At 40.2% G+C, this 16,881-nt stretch overlaps 1 protein-coding gene across 2 annotated transcripts in view; it reads left to right on the top strand.

The window, feature by feature from the left end:
- atp13a3 (ATPase 13A3) overlaps nucleotides 1–16,881 on the top strand; it is a 39,210-nt gene that overhangs the window by 3,381 nt on the left and 18,948 nt on the right. For both annotated transcript variants that reach the window (XM_059340557.1, XM_059340556.1), the window contains exons 2-11: nucleotides 5,296–5,377; nucleotides 8,743–8,829; nucleotides 8,933–9,106; nucleotides 11,959–12,192; nucleotides 12,721–12,791; nucleotides 13,083–13,166; nucleotides 14,277–14,346; nucleotides 14,887–15,021; nucleotides 15,804–15,876; nucleotides 16,665–16,796. In XM_059340557.1, the coding sequence (XP_059196540.1) occupies nucleotides 8,779–8,829; nucleotides 8,933–9,106; nucleotides 11,959–12,192; nucleotides 12,721–12,791; nucleotides 13,083–13,166; nucleotides 14,277–14,346; nucleotides 14,887–15,021; nucleotides 15,804–15,876; nucleotides 16,665–16,796 (1,024 nt within the window). In that variant the 5' untranslated portion in view covers nucleotides 5,296–5,377; nucleotides 8,743–8,778. The remainder of the gene's footprint in view (nucleotides 1–5,295; nucleotides 5,378–8,742; nucleotides 8,830–8,932; nucleotides 9,107–11,958; nucleotides 12,193–12,720; nucleotides 12,792–13,082; nucleotides 13,167–14,276; nucleotides 14,347–14,886; nucleotides 15,022–15,803; nucleotides 15,877–16,664; nucleotides 16,797–16,881) is intronic.

The following is a 16,881-nucleotide window of genomic DNA, read 5'->3' as shown; positions in this document are numbered from 1 at the left end:
GATTAAGTCAGATCTATATGATGAGTTCTTGGTCAATTCAACATTTATAACAGGAAAAGAAGACACGTGTTTGAGCAGAATTTATGACAAACTCGAGCTGTGTATCCATGGCAGTCAGAGATGCCAACTGCTGAGCATTTTAAAATATGTGTATAAGCAGAGCATTCGCTAAATTTAAGTTTTTTCTTTTAATTAATTGACATATCACTACCGTTAGTATTTAGTGTGAGTGCCTCTGTATCTGTCTGAACTTATATGATATTTGCCAAACTGGACAGGCAAAGAAGGATTGTCAGTATTTCAAAGTTTTGGTTTTTGTCTTATGACTAGTTTAACAATTTCATCTTTGTAAGCGACTGAATCGGTTTCTTGATTGTTAAAAAACCTTGTTACTGTGTCATTGGCATTATGAGAGCATCATTAAGGGCAAGCCTAACTAGATTAATAAGGACAAAGAACAAATGTGGAATCCTGAAATTTAACTTGCCCTATTCACCATCAAACTTTCTTCCTGTGAGAGCTTGAGGTCTTATCCAAACTGAAGATTTGAAAGCGGTTTAGTCTCTGTTTAGGAAGTGAGGCGCCGATATTCCACTGGCCTTTGAGCCAGTACCTCAAGACTTTTCACAGGTGAGCTTTAAGACAGCAGCCTGTGATGGAAGGCCTGCCAGTGTTGATTCAGAGTGGAGATGAGAAATATCCTGACATGGTAAAGTCCTGTCAGCAGCCCAGCACTGTTTGGTGTGGGAGCTCCACAGCAGCATGCTAGAGAAACAGATCTTTCTAGTGCCCGTCTAGCGGTTTGTCTCCAACAAGAGCAGGAAAAAACAGCGGCCTGCATCAGTGGATGTGAGATGAAACACTTCAAATGAAAATGGAAACAACTGTGAAATTTAACACAGTAATGCAAACCTGAGAATTGAGAAAACAGTTGTGCAATTAGATGAGTATATCGGTCATTGGTTCATGGGTAATCATACATTGATTATAGTGTAAATTAGGACTATCAAACAACTCAGATTGTTCTTTTTTCAATAATTGATTTGAGGTTTTTACTGAGGGCTTATAGGCCTTTGCATAGCCTGCCCCCTAAAAAGTTGAGCTTTTAATCTCTTACAAACCTGCCTGCAGTCTGCAGAGAAGAGCGTCTTGACTGCATCCCTAAAGAGGCTGGCTGTCAGTTGTCAGGTGCTGTTGGGACATTTATAGAGGACCATTATTCCTATTCCTATTTTTTTCTTGCACTGTCTGCTCTTACTGGCACTTGTCAGCAGCCATTTGGATGATTTGTGACAGAAAGCTGAGCTGAGTTGTGGATAGATCCGTCCTTCAAATGCTGCTCCCAGAAATTATGATAATGTAATTATGATCATGAAGCAGCCATTATTAATCTCTTCAAGATACTTGGTAAAACTGGTGAAAAAGAAATTGACAACACTAATCCATCTGACAATATGGCAGTGGTGCAGCCACGCACTTGTTGCATCTTGAGTTTTGCTGGTTAATTTTGTGGCTGCAAAGCTGCTGTGTATAAAAAGCAACTGCTAAAAAAACCAAACTCTTCTGTCTACAAAGGTTCTTAAGGTAGCGGTACTTTTGCAGTATCATGTTGTCAAAATGATATGGACTCAAAAAATCACAAAGTTTAAAAAAAGGGATCTACAATCGGATTTTCAACCCAAAGCTACTCAAAATAAACATCAGGGAAGAAAATCAAGAGTGTGTTGATGGTGTTTAGTGAGTCACGTAACAAAGGAATTTTTTTTTTTAACCTATTTTGTGTACCTAGACTTTTCTTTCTGTTTGCTGTGGTATCAAAAGGGGTATTGAGTAGGTTGAGTAAGTCAGGTAGTAGTAGTGTATCATGCTGGGAAAAAACACAAAAAATCAACCAAAAAAGCACACTTTTGCTTTGAAAATAATGGAGATATTCTCTGTCTTAATTTTGTGTGGGGCTGGATGGGAGCATGAACTGTCTCAGGGGCGTATTTGTTAAAGGCTGGGAGGAGACTTTCTGTACAATATTTATTTATTATTTCCAATATGTATAATTATGATAAACTTAAGCTGATTTATGTCTTTCATCTTAATTTGCCCTAATTAACTGCTGGCATTTACAGCTTTTTTCTCTCATTAAACTTTGAATAATTAAAAAATCTGCTACATCCATATTGAAATGTTATTTCTCACTTAGGGTCATTATACCAATAAGCCGTTTAATCAAGTAGAAAAAAGTGTTTTAATCTCTTGCACAGTGGTATGATGGTTTTCATAGACTGTCAAGCAATGGCACTGTTAATCCAAAAGCATGTGGTCTGACTTAAACCTCAGTACACTTTTCATCTGTGGGATTATTGTTTTTTCTCAGCCCTTTCCCTCCTTTTTTTTCACACGAATGGAACTCACTTACAGACTCCTTTTAGATCTCTTTTTGACCTCCTCCACTTCCTGATCTCATCCATGTTAACTCCCCTTTCCCTTTGCATTCATCATAAAGTCGGCTGTAACATCTGTAATTCTTCTTACTTGGTTGTGATCTAAAGTGTGTCAACATACAAATCTTCTGTTTGTGATGCATTTTGAGGCCAATGCTCCGGATTATTTTTGAGAGGTGGATGTTTGCTGCATCTTTAGGTGAGTTTGACTAGGTTATTTATATTTTGTTAAGTTTGAAGTTTGAGAAGCAAGAAAGTCTTCAGAGTTGTGGTTGTATGCTTGTTTCCTTCCACTCTGTATGCATGATTGAAAAGTACATTTTATGTCTTATTTATATGCATGTTTTCTCCTTGATAAATTGTTAAAGAAGGAATTGTGAGAATAATTATTTTATCAGTGGTAGTGGGCTGTTAAACTGTCTGTTCAGATTGCTGAGGAAGGGCATATAGTCATAGATTTTTAGTAAGGCCAGTGGTCACAGTGATAAAAGCTTGATTGGCCCATGACGGGGAACAAAGCCTGGCTATAATACCCCATGAGTAGGAGGGGAAGTGATAAAGAAAGCACATTGAGTGCAGAGTATGATGGCAACAAAACACTTTTTCCTTCAAATGCTTCCATGAATTATAGACTTCTGTCATTAGGTCATTGCTCATTGTTCACTTTTTCCTCTCTGTGCGTTGAGGAACAGGACAGAAAGGGAAAGGAGAATACGTCTAGTCGTAGCTGTCCTAGAGTTATTAATTTGTTTACTGCTCTTATTCGGAGTCTTGTAAGATGTATTTGTCAGAGCCGCTTAAAAAGGCTTAGCCTCATTCAAAAGTGTTCTCAACATACATACATACATATTTTGAAAATTGTGATATTAAAACACTTTATTTATTCTCATACCACGGGACTTGAAACATGACTGTAAGCTACTGTTGCAATATGATGATGCATAACAAGGAGCTTTTTAAGACTAAATTGAACTGACTTAAGAACTTCATGTGACATTTTGAATCATCAGTCGGCGATTAAAGATAGTCCCTTAATCATTTGTCTTTTTTAAAGCTAAATTTGTAAATATTTTCTGGGGCTGGTACTTTTTTTTTTTTTTTTTTTTTTTTTACAATAAACTTTATCTTTTAGGCTTTTGACTGTTGGTAGGACAAAATAAGCAAATAGAAAATAATAACTTGATATTATGACATGCTGTGACGAGTACAGGGCTTAATGCTAACCTTATATTTGAGTAATAAAGATATTATGCAGTTATATGTTTTATTCTTGCACATACGTTCTGATGTTGACAGTCAGAGAGGCATATTGGTGTACATGTTTTTGTGTTTTCTGTCTCTATATTTTATATTATATAAAAAGTCAAAACGCCAAGAAATAGTCCTTGCAGCATTTACTGTTAAGCACTGATGCTTTTTTCAGAATTTTAAACCTTTTTATAGACCAAATTATCTACTGATTGAGCAAACAGTCAGTACGTTAACCACCAAAGAAAACGTTTCTTAGTTGCAGCCCTCATTCCACAACTGTTTAAACATTGACAGAGGTCCATTTGCTAATGACAATGAATCTATTGCTGAGTCCGACAGCTCACAGTACAGTCAAATAAATTAATTATTAATTGTGTCTATAGATAAACACATAAAACATGTCTATTAGCCTGTGTACAATAAAATCTCGGCTCTGCGTTTGGACTTGTAGCTGTTCATCTTTAAATTTATTTCTAGGAACACTGATAGTTGTCATGTTTAATCTTATAGTTTGAAAAAAGATCAACAGCTGCCTCATTTGTTTTTTTTCCCAAGCCAGCGTTGCTTATTAATACAATAGCAGACTAATCAAATGAGAGACAACAATGTGGCTTTAGGCAGGGCTGGAGGAATCTATAAATATCTCTGAAGTCATGCTGACTCTTAGAGGCCCTATAAGGGGCCTCTCTATTCCAGTAAAAACTGTGGTTTCTCCTGTCATACTGATATTTATTATATTATGGCATTGGCATTTGGATGGCACAGAAAGACCAAGCCTCGTGAGTGGTTGGGAGTCAGGAGGAACCACCTGACAGTTTTCCATGTATATTGGAAACATTGCAGCATGAGGTCACGGTTATTAGCTCAAGGCTTATCATGTTGCCATATATAGTGCCCAGGTGTTTTAAGTCACTGTGGGTAATAATTAGTGGGAATGAGGCATAAAATGAACAGGGCAGGACAGAATTACAAAACAAGTCTGCAGAAGGCGGTGAGAACAGGAAGATGTGAATTTGAACTTGAGGTGATGGAAAACCTTTCACTTATCTTCCAATGTTGTCTAGTCCATGTTAACCCCTTTCTTTTAATTTTTCAACTTAAAAACAGATTCAAAATGTTATTGCCAATTGGGGCAACCAAATATATATTTATCAGTTGTTGAGATCATACTTAAAAGAAGGCTTTATCCAGTACAAACTCTCCAAATATAAACCACTGCACACCATGGCATGTGTGGCTCAGTACACATTAACCATTATTGTTTTTCCTTTGAGATGATATGTTACTGTTTTGTGAAAGTCTCTCTACATAGTTTATCATAGACAAATTACTGGAAAAAACTGACGTTTCAGAAAACAATGGACCTCATGCAAGAACTACTTGTATGAACAGATTTGTTCTTAAGTGGCTTGTAAAAGTGATTCAGGTGAGCGTTGATTCAACAATTTCACAAATACAATTTACAAGTGGTCCAGACCTGTTGTAGGCGTCTTGCAGTTTTTCTCTAATGGATTGTAATAATGATTTAAAGTTAGATAAGAATATGAAAATGTCGTTGCATGAGGCAGAATGTTTGAAATGTATATTGTGTTTGTTCGTCCCCCCCCAGGGTTCCAGGTTGGTGTGGTGAAGAGAGCAAGCTAACTGTGGGGAGGAGGACCGCCTGGGGCATCGTGTCCCTGGCTCTCAAGGTAGGAATATGCCAACCAGCTAATAAACCTTCATCTGTTTAATTCTGCTTGCTGATGAAATGTAAACATGCAACAGCTTTACCTGCCCAAAATATTCTCCAAACTCCAAGTCCCCGCTTTGGGCTCTTACTGAACTTGAAGAGCTAATTATGTTTTTTTCCCCATGGACACTGATGATATAATCTGCCACTTTTTGTAGTTTTCATGTTCTACTTAGACAGATAACCATCTCCACAGAACTCTACCTTCAATCAGACACCAGACCAGAGTGGTTTTGGTCGTACCTAAAAACCAGAACTTTTAACACAATTTTCTCATTTATCGTTTATCGTATCATTTACGTTTTTGTTTTTTTTCTCATTTCAAGGTAAGCCATGATTGCAATGTTTCTGTTTCTGTGCACAAAAACAAGAAAAAAACAACAAAAAAACATTGGTTTTGCAACAGTTCCCCATTCCTGCGCTTGCATAAGTTTAGCTAAATGAAAGTGTAACTGAACTTGTCTCCGGTCTTAGTTAACGTGTTACATATTGATACTCAAGCCATAAACAGAGTTCAATTGTTAGCTGCTCAGCCACCAAGTTTCAGCTCTGTTTAGATCCTATAATTATAGAACCCTGGATGTTTTCTTAGGTAACAATGCTCTGTTATCTGAACAGATGATTCAGCAAAACAGACTTTATAACAATCATTGGTTACAGTAACCGCATAAGCTAAATTCTTTAAAATCTTTTTTGGGTCCTATTCTCATTCGTGTGTTATCTGTGTGTCACCGTGCCAGACATCAATCTTGTTAAAGAGTGTGTACGCATGATGCACTGGTGTCGGCATTTCCAGTCATAGCAGAGATTGGGGAGGGATTGTTCTTGTTGCACTGCACCCACTGCCTAGCGCCGGCCAGGGGGCTGCTATTGTAAAATACTAGGAAGGGCTTGGTCCTAGCAAAATATCCCGCTGTATGCCAGAGAAAAAGTCCACCCGGGTGCAGCTGGCTGATAAAATCAGAGTGTAGGGGGTAGTGGTCAGTGGTTGTTGTAAGGTGGTGGGGGCAGTAGCAGGGTGGCCCTTTGGGCACCGAGCTCTGACACACCATGCCACTGGTCCACTGTGATAACTGGGATCAGAGTGATTTAAGTCTCCCTGTGATTGTGTCTCTTCAAATTTTCTGTTTGTGTGCTTTTCGCTCCAAAGACAGTCGCTGCACACAGGAAGGTCATTGTTTTTCAATGGAGAATGTGACTATGCTCTCCTAAACAGTAGCATTAAGGAAACTGGTGCGAACTAAATCGATATTGAGCACAAACCAGACATGTTTTGAACAGGCATTGCACTAGTTATACCAAGACCATATTTTCCGCTGCTATTTTCACTCCCTGATGTCTTCAAGTACAGATAAGAGAATGGTAAATAGTAGAAGGACCTGCACTTATATAGTGCTTTTCTAGTCGCTTTGCGACCACTCAAATCGCTTTACACTACAGACTGCGCTCATTCAACCATTCACACACACATTCATACTGGTGGCAGAGGCTAACCTAAATGGTGCCACCTGCCACCAATTCATTCACACACCGATGAACACAGCATCGGGAGCAATCTGGGGTTCAGTGTCTTGCTCAAGGACACATCGACATGTAGGCTGCCATGGTCAGGGATCAAACCATCAACCAACCAGGCGACCACTCTACCAACTGAGCCACAGCCGCCCGAACCACATGAATATGGAGAATAATGATTTTGTCACAAGTTCCTCAAGAAATCCTTAGTGAAATTCACAGTGTCCCTGATTGACTAATTGACTACCAACTCCTGGCCAATAGCCTAATAAACCTCTCCTTCACTTACACAGGTTGACTCCACACACATTCAGCTTTCAGGTTTTTCTCTGTAACTCAATACAATGCATGAGCAACAAAAAGGCAAAGAAGCCCAGCTGTGCTTTCAGCTGCATAGACAGATTGTCTGCAGCCTAACTGATGTTTCAAAGGGGGGTGTTCATCTTTTGACCTAGATGCCCCTCTCTGTCAATACCAATGCAGAAGACACACACACACACACACACACACACACACACACACACTCAGACAAAGTGACAGTGTGCCCTCCTTGGCAGCAGGCTGTTCCTCAGGGACAACTGAGAGGAAGAAATAGGCTCGAGCTTGATATTGAGTAACACACATATCTGATGACTCAGTTGGTCTGTGTGTGGGTGTGTTGACACTCTGAAGAGATAATCTCGGCCGTTCTGAGGTTGAGCAGCTGTCTTGGAAGTGCTGTTCATTCTTATAGCTCGATCATGTCCCATGTGCTCCAATGAACTGCTGACCTCGGTTAGCTTTCCTGCACTTTGTATCCTCAGACGTTATTACCTTCATTTGTTTTAGCGTTTTCCCCCACAGACAGTTGAAGAGTTCACATTGGGTTAAATAGGTTTTTACCAGACTTCAGCAAAACACTTTCATCCCTGCTCACTCTGCTACTCATTAAAGTCCATGTGCTTTTAATCGCTTTCACAGCATGCACTTGTCTCAAACTTGTCCTTCAACACTTTCTGTCCAGGTAGAAATTGACTGCTTGTTTTTCACATAAATATAGTCAAAACTGAAAAGTGTAATCATGCCTACGGCCCTGAGAGTTACTGGTTAGATGCATTGCAGTGTCATTCATCTACAGTTTCTGATAATGGGTGTACTTACTGACTAGGGGTATAATGTATCCTGAAATAACCACGTTTCAGCAACTTTCAGTATTAAATATGTTACATAAAAAACAAAAAAAATCACCTATCACACTCTTGAGCACTTCTACTTCCATTCTTCTTACATTTGAAATAATTTCTATGTTCTAGTCTGAGCCACATAGTCAGTGATGTGTTTGTGGTGGGACTAGGGCTGGCTAATCAGATTTCAGGGTCACCAGTGCCATCCAAGTCAATCTTTGGGCTCCAATGTACCGCTACATTGTGATACCAGATTAAATGTCAATCGGTTGCACAGTAATGGTTGCCAATCCTTCCAGCTCATAGACCTCAACTATGAAGTCATGTGTAGTGTAAGTATTATTTGCAACTTCAGAAATGCAATGAGTTAACTGCATTAGATAAAACCTGTCAAAATCTGGATTGTCCCTTTCCGGTGCATCATTATATAATGGAATATGCTATGCAAGAATATGATAAATATGTTTATGACAAATACACAGCATTTCCCACACGATACTCTTTTGCATCGTATCGCTTCAAAGCATCTTGTGACCCTGTTGGGGCAGCCTGACCCTTTGGTGTTGAGCCATTGTTTTGGTTTGCTGTTATGGAGCTGAAATCTTTTCCACAATGTTCATTCTGACATTTTGTCTGTTGTTTGCAGTGACTAAGAGAGGGGCTTGGCAAACTGTTCTGCAGCATGGAGAAGGAAGACCTGAAGGTCCTCAACAAAGGGGAAGAGGAGGAGATGGTATGCATTGATATCATTTTTCATTTTCCATCCGTGCCAAAGTTGGAATTTGTGCATTCTGACTTATCAGACTGCACCCCTTTATTTTCCTTCCACCCTTTAGGAGCTACAGGGCTACCGTCTGTGTCGTTGGCGGCTGGCCCTGGTGGGCCTCGGGGTGCTGTGTACAGGGGGCTTCCTCCTCCTGCTGCTCTACTGGATGCCAGAGTGGTGCGTCAAATCCACCTGCACCCGTACCACAGCGCGTGATGCTGAAGTGGTATTGCTACGCTCTACGGTAGGTAGCAAGTTGAGCTGCAATAATTAATTGATTATTCAACAGACACCAACTGCTGCTTGGTTCATTGCCAGTGGTTAATTGTTTCAGTCATTTTTAAAACAAATATTCTTTAATGTGAGGATTTAGCTCATATATGATCGTAAATTGAACATGTTTAGGATTGTTGGTCACACAACACAAGCTTAAATGTGCAAAAACATCACTGTTAAGCTAAAAAAAAAAAATCGTGGTCAGTTTATGCAACTTGACTTGTAGATTGGTTTCTCTAATTTAAAAAGTATAGTATCAGTTATCTACCAAGCATAATTTCATTTTTATGTGACTTGTATATTCTGTTTGTTGTTCAATAAAAACACTCCCAGGGTTTTTTTTGTCTTCAAACCATTTAACCACGGGAGAGTCAAGACCAATTGCTTTCAGGCACAGCTTGAAGATCTAAACCTCAAGCTCATGAGCTTGCAAAGCTGTGACTGAATACAACTGGTGTACTGTAGTAGCACAGTAAATACATTGAGCCTGACTGATTCCTACTGACAGTCACACCAGCAGGAATGCACAGATAATTTACCATGTGTCCAAGGTCCAACAGTGTGTTCATAACATTGTGCATGTTACTGTGTGTGTGTTCGCCAGTGTGTGTCTGCATTCTTTCCTCTCTGTGTTGGTCTCATGCTTGTGTACATGTGTTTGCATTCTTCCATGACCATCTGTGTATGAACCCATATGTCTGATTGTGGGTGTTGAATTGTATATATCCTTATTAGGGTTACAGCATTGGGAACAGCAAGTGTAATGTAACATTTTGCTAATGCTCACTTCTTAAGAGGCTTGTTCAGAAATCGGAATTTGGTTTAGGGTTAGTGTTAGGATCAGTAAGGGTAAAGCCGGGTCTGAAAATAACACCTGCTAAGCACTAAATGCAGTTTAATATTTTAGGTTGGATACGTACGGGCCATATGCCTTCTATATATATATATTGCCCCCTAATGTTTGAATGTGTGAAGATTAAGCTGCTTTCTCAAATAAACTCTGTCAGTGTCTGAGAATCAGGTCATCACATTGTCTGGATTGTCTGGCCTTTCACACCACAGGAGATATTCGTTGCCAGATGCTTTATCATCTACAGGAAATACTCTGGCTTCAGTGAGGGGTAGGGCAGTGTGGGTAGGGCGGCGTCGGTAAGCGGCGTCGGTAAGCGGCGTCGGTAAGCGGCGTCGGTAAGCGGCGTCGGTAAGCGGCGTCGGTAAGCGGCGTCGGTAAGCAGCGTTGGTAAGCAGTGTCATAAGCATACGTGACAAAACATAACAAAAAAGCATAACATAACACAAAAACACAACGCCCATGTGCCAGCTTGTAATTTGGTCTTGAAAAACTTGCTGTTCCTGAATTTGTCTGTTGATTTTGGCATTGGCCCTTATACTGATAGAAGTTCATGAATCTCATTGGCCCTCATTTATCAAGCGAGCGTAGAAACGAGCGCAGATCTGAGTGTATATTTTGTCTTACGACATGGTCCACGTGTGATTTATCAAACGATCGTATCTCGCCAATCACAGCGTAAGAATGATCGGCTGTTGATAAATGTGGCGGCTCGAAACATGCGTAATTTAAATACCACGCCCTAATATATACTCGATTCAGAAGACTCGCCTTAAGAGTTTACGACACAGAAGGGCGCAATACGGCCAAAAAGAGGATTTTTTCACCCTCTAAAGTCAGCTTTATTAGCAAAGTGCACCGTTACAATTAACAATAGGGGCAATATAGACATATTAAAGAAATACGCAGCGACGGAGGTTTATGAAATAAAAGTACTTATAGTTATAAACTCAAACAAGTTCACTGAATATTTTACATTTGAAGCACGGACTTAGAAGTTTTCAGCTTTTTGGTTGAAGGAGGTAAACAATGTTTTAAAGTAAGTTTTAATTCAAGAAGAAGAGGAATCTCTCAGTCAGAAAGTGAAACGCTGACGTCCAAGAGCTGCAACACAACAAACTGGTTTTGTTTGGCAGCATAAAAAGTGAAAAAGAAGGAAATCAGTGCTGCTGTCAGCAGAGTAGCGGACTATTTAACTCCCGGCGAGGTTTGAGTAATTACATTGTGATATATAAAGCCTAATAATCTATATAATATCCGAATATTGCTATTATTATGATGGAGAGATATTATTCACCTCTTTACATTTACTAATAATGATGTCCTAGTCAGAGGAGCGTGTGACAGCGCTGATTGGAAATGTTTCTATTCGGGCAGCACCGCTGGTAAAAGAGACGCTGGCGCTCCGGTGTCGGAGCGGGATAACAGTAAACGGCAAAAGACAACAACATTTTATAGCCTCGGCTGGTATTCTGTTTAAATAATTTCACGATCGCAGGGTGTATTTATTTTTGGATTATGTTTTAATGATAAATTATGTAGTCTAAACATGTTTTGCTTTGCCACTATTAAAAATCAAAACACCACAGAGTTTTATCAGCTCCAGGCATCGATACTATAGTCTAAGATCAATTCTCCGTCTCAGACGTGTGGACTTCACGCTGACTCAAATTTGCGTACACGAGCTGAGAGCAGACGTGAGATCTGATCGTACCGTCCGCTCACGTCCAAATTGATAAATGCCGAGGCTTGCGTAGAAATCATCTTACGCCCACTTTACGCACACTTTCTGACGTACGCTCATTTGATAAATGAGGGCCAGTGTCTCTCCAGTTATACATTTCCATTTGCGTTTTTTGTAAATTACCCTTTTTTTACACCCTCAGATGTTGGTATTCTTCTGGGGGTTACAGGGTAAATCAGTGAAGGAAAGTCCAGTTACACAACTTTGTGTGTATTTATTTGACTAGGATGAGTTCCGGCGCTGGTTCCTGGCCAGGGTGCGAGTGATGCTGGCGCCGGGGAGCAACCCCTTCCACAGCCTGGAGACCCAGACCACCTCCCCCTCCTCCCTTTCCTCCCCGTCCTCTCCCTCCTGTCCCTTCTCCTCCTCCCATCTGGCCAACGGACATACCCCTCACCCCTCCGATGGCAGCCCCGCTCAGGAGCTCATCACAAGATATGCCGAATACCAGCCCACACAGGTAGCACACCTCGCCACAACATACTTTACACACACTGAACACACCAATGATGGAAACCATAAACCAGCTGACAGACTGGCAACCACCTAGCTAGCAGTGTTTTGGGTTCCAGAGAAGGGTTGCCATATTTTAATGTTTTTATAATACTCCATTGTAGTGTTATCATAGTGATACTGGATATGTTACATAAAGCTGGATTCTGCCTTTGCCCTTTTCTTTATCTGTTTCAGTGACGGACACACTCATTTGCCTTTTTGTCCTTGTGTGAACTCTCCTTTTAACCACAGTGATTACATAATGCCTTATCTGAACAATATACTCAACAAATAATGTAATTTCCTCCACTAATCCAATAATTCTAATTGACATTATTGGAAACGGACTTGTATATTTTCCACTTTGTGAAACAACTTCTCATCAGTTTGTTTCCTTTTAAAATTTTCGTTGTTGCTTGCCTTTATTACAACTATACGATAATTGTTACATGTGTCCCCTCTCTCTGCCCCACCCCTGTTCTTTTTCCATCAGATTCGCTATTTTACCTTCCATAGCACAAAGTATTATTGGAACGACGGGGTGCAGAACTTTGAAGTTTTAAAGTAAGCATTCTTACATCATTTTTTATGGGCTATTTCTTTTTTTACCAGTTTGAATGCACAGAAAACATCCTTACAGTGAGCTCAAACGGCTAAGGGTTTTATCTGACAGCAATATACAAAGGTACTGATAGCTAAATCTGTACAGCCGTGTTTGTCAACTCATAAACAGCTATAAAGTGAAATGAGGAAAACAAGCCTTCGTCTTTACAGCTGAACTAAACGTTAGACTGAGACAGTTATATGTAATCATCGTTGAATTTGTCCCCTTCTTTGACTAATATTTCCCTACAGCGGCCTGGAGGATCTGCAGGTCAGCTGCTCCACCCTCCACTCAGAGAACAGTGCAGGCCTCACCAGGAACCAGCAGGAGTACAGGTAACATATTTCATGTTTATAAGCCCTTTGCCACAGAGAGATTCTTTTCCCATCGCTTTGATTTTATCCTGCCACATATAATGATTCCTCAAAAGTGGCCAGTGCAGACTTTTAAAATAACAATGTATACTGTAGAGAACCTGACAATTTAAATGAGCGGAGGAATTAATCAGAGAAATCATTGAGTAATTGAGTAAAGTAAGTAAGCACAACGCCACCTGCATACTAGGGATGTAATGGCACACAACAGTGAGGGTTCAGTGCATAACCTGGTTTAGGAATCGAGGTCTGATGTGAGGTTAATACGGCAGGGGACAATACCCAAATGCATGAGGATCTATTTTGTTGTTTATTTTAACCAGACTGTGGAGCGTGTCAAAGACCGATACGATCCTCTTGTTGGGGACTGAGGTAGCATTTTGCCCACTGGCAATTTTGGTTCACTTAATCAGAAAAATTTCAAACATTAATGTATTGCTCTTTATGAATACTGAACAAACACTTTTTCAGAAGGCAACAGGTCACGACAGGCTATGAAACTGAGAAGCATTGGTCATGTTATGATTGAAAATATTAAATCCACCTTGGCAATTTGCCAATGTAAACTGCAGCCGGGATAAGCATTTGGGCTCTGTCTTGCTTTTTCCCTTGTCCCCATTGATTGGCACATCGGATGATGCTGTTGAATGTATTTGAGCATGTCCGGTGTATTACCCATCAAAGAACATCAGCCTACAACAGTCGAGAAACATTCACACGGCCTTACCGGAAACCCGCAGCTGGTTCATCCAGCTTTGGGGTTTAATTTGCATTCCCCATAGTGTGACTGACTCACACACAAATCAGCTTGTTTTGCTGTCCTGTTGCTATAAAAGTTCATGAAATTAGTTTCTCAGTTATGTGCATCAATCATACTGGATATTCTGCGTGGGGCTGAACCGTTATCCCTCTGTATCATTACAGCTCTACTTCTTCCCCTCAACCATTAATGGTACATTGTTGTGTATCTCTGCTGTATACTATGTGCGTATGTGCATGTTTGTGGGTGTGTGGCGTGTGTGTGTATGTTTAGATATGATGGCTCATTATGTCTCTTTCACCTCTGTTCAGGAGACTGTTCTTCGGAGTGAATGAAATTGCAGTGAAAGTGCCTTCTGTTTTCAAGCTGCTTATCAAAGAGGTAGGGCCTCATTTGCATTAACACAGGCAAAATTTTCTTTAACTCTAGCTCTTAACTTTAAAGAGTGTGAATTGTCCCTGAATGAAAGACACCTTGTCAACTTGTGTGCTAATCCATTATAATGACCTACTTGTGAAGTTATAATTTCACGGTGTATGTACCGTATGTATGAGGTATGTTGGTAAATACTGCACTAATGCCCCCTGCAGACCAACACAGACCTGTGGGCCACAATTGAAAATGACCCAATATACCCAATGGACATGTCTATAAAGTCTCTTACTGCTTCATAGGCACTCTTGTTTGTTGTATCTCCTTTCCTTACACCTTAAACTAAATAATGTGTACAAAATGTGATCCCAATATATCTTAAGCTACAAAAATAAGTATACTTGTTGTAAATTGGAAGTATGGAGTATTTCCCCTCATTCTCCTGGGAGCATCTTGCTTATGCCCTCCAGTACATCTCTGTTTGTTAAATCATTGTACTTGTGTTTTCTCACGCTACATTTGCTGCACTCATCTCTCGGTCTCCTGCAGGTCCTCAACCCTTTCTACATCTTCCAGCTCTTCAGCGTGATCCTGTGGAGTGCCGATGAGTATTACTATTATGCTGTGGCCATTCTTATCATGTCGGTCATATCCATAGCTACCTCTCTGTACACCATCAAAAAGGTGAGCTCCATAAAATGTTGCTTTTTTTAAAATCAATCCAGAGCCAATTATCTGTGCTGTTCCACATGTTGACGTGCAGACTAAGAGTTCGTCAATTATCTCCTCATACTTTGTGACTGAATTATTAGTTTAAAGCTAGGAGTGGCAGTTTTGTTGAAAAAGAAAAAATTAAAACCTCCCCTTTCTTACATAAGCCTCTCCCACCAGAAACACTGGCATATACACAGCACAGTGCTCGTACTATATCCTGTAGTAGTCCTTCATTTCAGCAATCCTGATCATGATTCTAATCCTGATGTTGTTTTGTAGCAGCAATTAATAAGAATTACTGGCCTATTTTCCTTATAAACGTGTGGGCCTTTAAAGTCCTTTGATATGCCCTACTGTGATTTGTGGCTCTAGCTCGCTACATAAACATAATCTTGAATTATGTTTATCCCACTGTGGTCACTGAAAAAAAATAATTTTTGGTCGTAACTCAAGAATTTTATGCTAATTACCACAAAATGTCACACAAACGTAGATCGAGAGGCACATGGGATAAGCCTGCCTTCAGAACTTTCTCCCTTTCTATGAGAAATCTTGATATTTTAACGCAAACCAGGATTATTTTTCCTAAACCTAGCCAAGAAGAATTCCATTAAATTCTGGTATGTGGTCTGCTGGCGCTGTCTGCATAGTCAGACTCAGAAGAAAACAACCTCATGGTCAAACAGGTGGCCCTGGGAGTCAAGAAACTGTCTATAGTTAATAATCTATTTTCTTTTTTCTTTTCTTTCCAGCAATACGTCATGCTTCACGATATGGTGGCAACTCACAGTATTGTCCGTGTGTCTGTATGCCGACCCAACAATGGTTTGTAACTGTTCTTGTCTTTTTTTTAGATGTTGTTGTTTTTGCAGATTGCCTCTGTAGAGCTGTAGTACACCACATGTATTATTCTATTCAGTCTCCTGCTATCCAAACCAAACCTGACAATAGGCATTTTTCTGCTTCTGTGCTTGGCCAGACTCACTTACACAGTCACCCTGCTTTGGCTGTCCTCCAGATGGCTGCTAGGGTGGGACACTGCAGATTTTGAGAGAGAGTGTATGTTAGAGAGCGGGCAAAGTATATGTGTACATTCAAAAGCACCCTTTAACCGTCCTGCGCATGCTTTTGTATGTCTCAACACCTTTCAAAATTAGGGATAGAGTCTACAGAGGTGATGCATGAACATCAACAGTCTCATCAGGTGTCTAATCACCTTTAGTCAATTAAAATGAATTAATTTCACAAGACAAAATTAAACTATTAAAATCAGTTTGAACACTGCCAAGCAAGTTTGTACACAGATTATACTTTTGTTTATGCATCCGTTTACTGCACTGGCCCCTGCTTGTGATGCCTCAGCTTTTTCCCTGCTGTCTAGTGAGCCGTGAGTAATGAGAGATGTGCTGAACAAGACTCTGGGGCTCTGACACACAAAATATCTCCTTTCTCACCCTCGCATCCACCATCTGCTACTGTTGGCTCATTTACACACTTTTCACCTTTTCCCACACTCATCATTTTCTATCCTCCGTTTTGCTGCACCCAACCCGTCTGTATTAATGCACACGTTTACCTTCTCCACTCCTCCACTGCACCCCAATTCCTTGCAGATATCGATGAGATTATGTCAACTGATCTAGTTCCCGGTGATGTGATGGTCATTCCCAGCAACGGGACCATCATGCCATGTGACGCCGTGCTGGTCAGCGGCACCTGCATCGTCAATGAAAGCATGCTCACAGGTTAGAGTTGAAACTGTTCATAAACGTAACAACTAGAGCCGGGACTTTAACGCGTTAATTAAGATTAATTAATTAATTACACAAA

Source organism: Centropristis striata, chromosome 9, assembly GCF_030273125.1.
Source record: "Centropristis striata isolate RG_2023a ecotype Rhode Island chromosome 9, C.striata_1.0, whole genome shotgun sequence".
NCBI classification, from domain to species: Eukaryota; Metazoa; Chordata; class Actinopteri; order Perciformes; family Serranidae; genus Centropristis; species Centropristis striata.
Note: the sequence above shows the minus strand (reverse complement) of the source record. Positions and strands in the feature narration are given on the sequence as shown.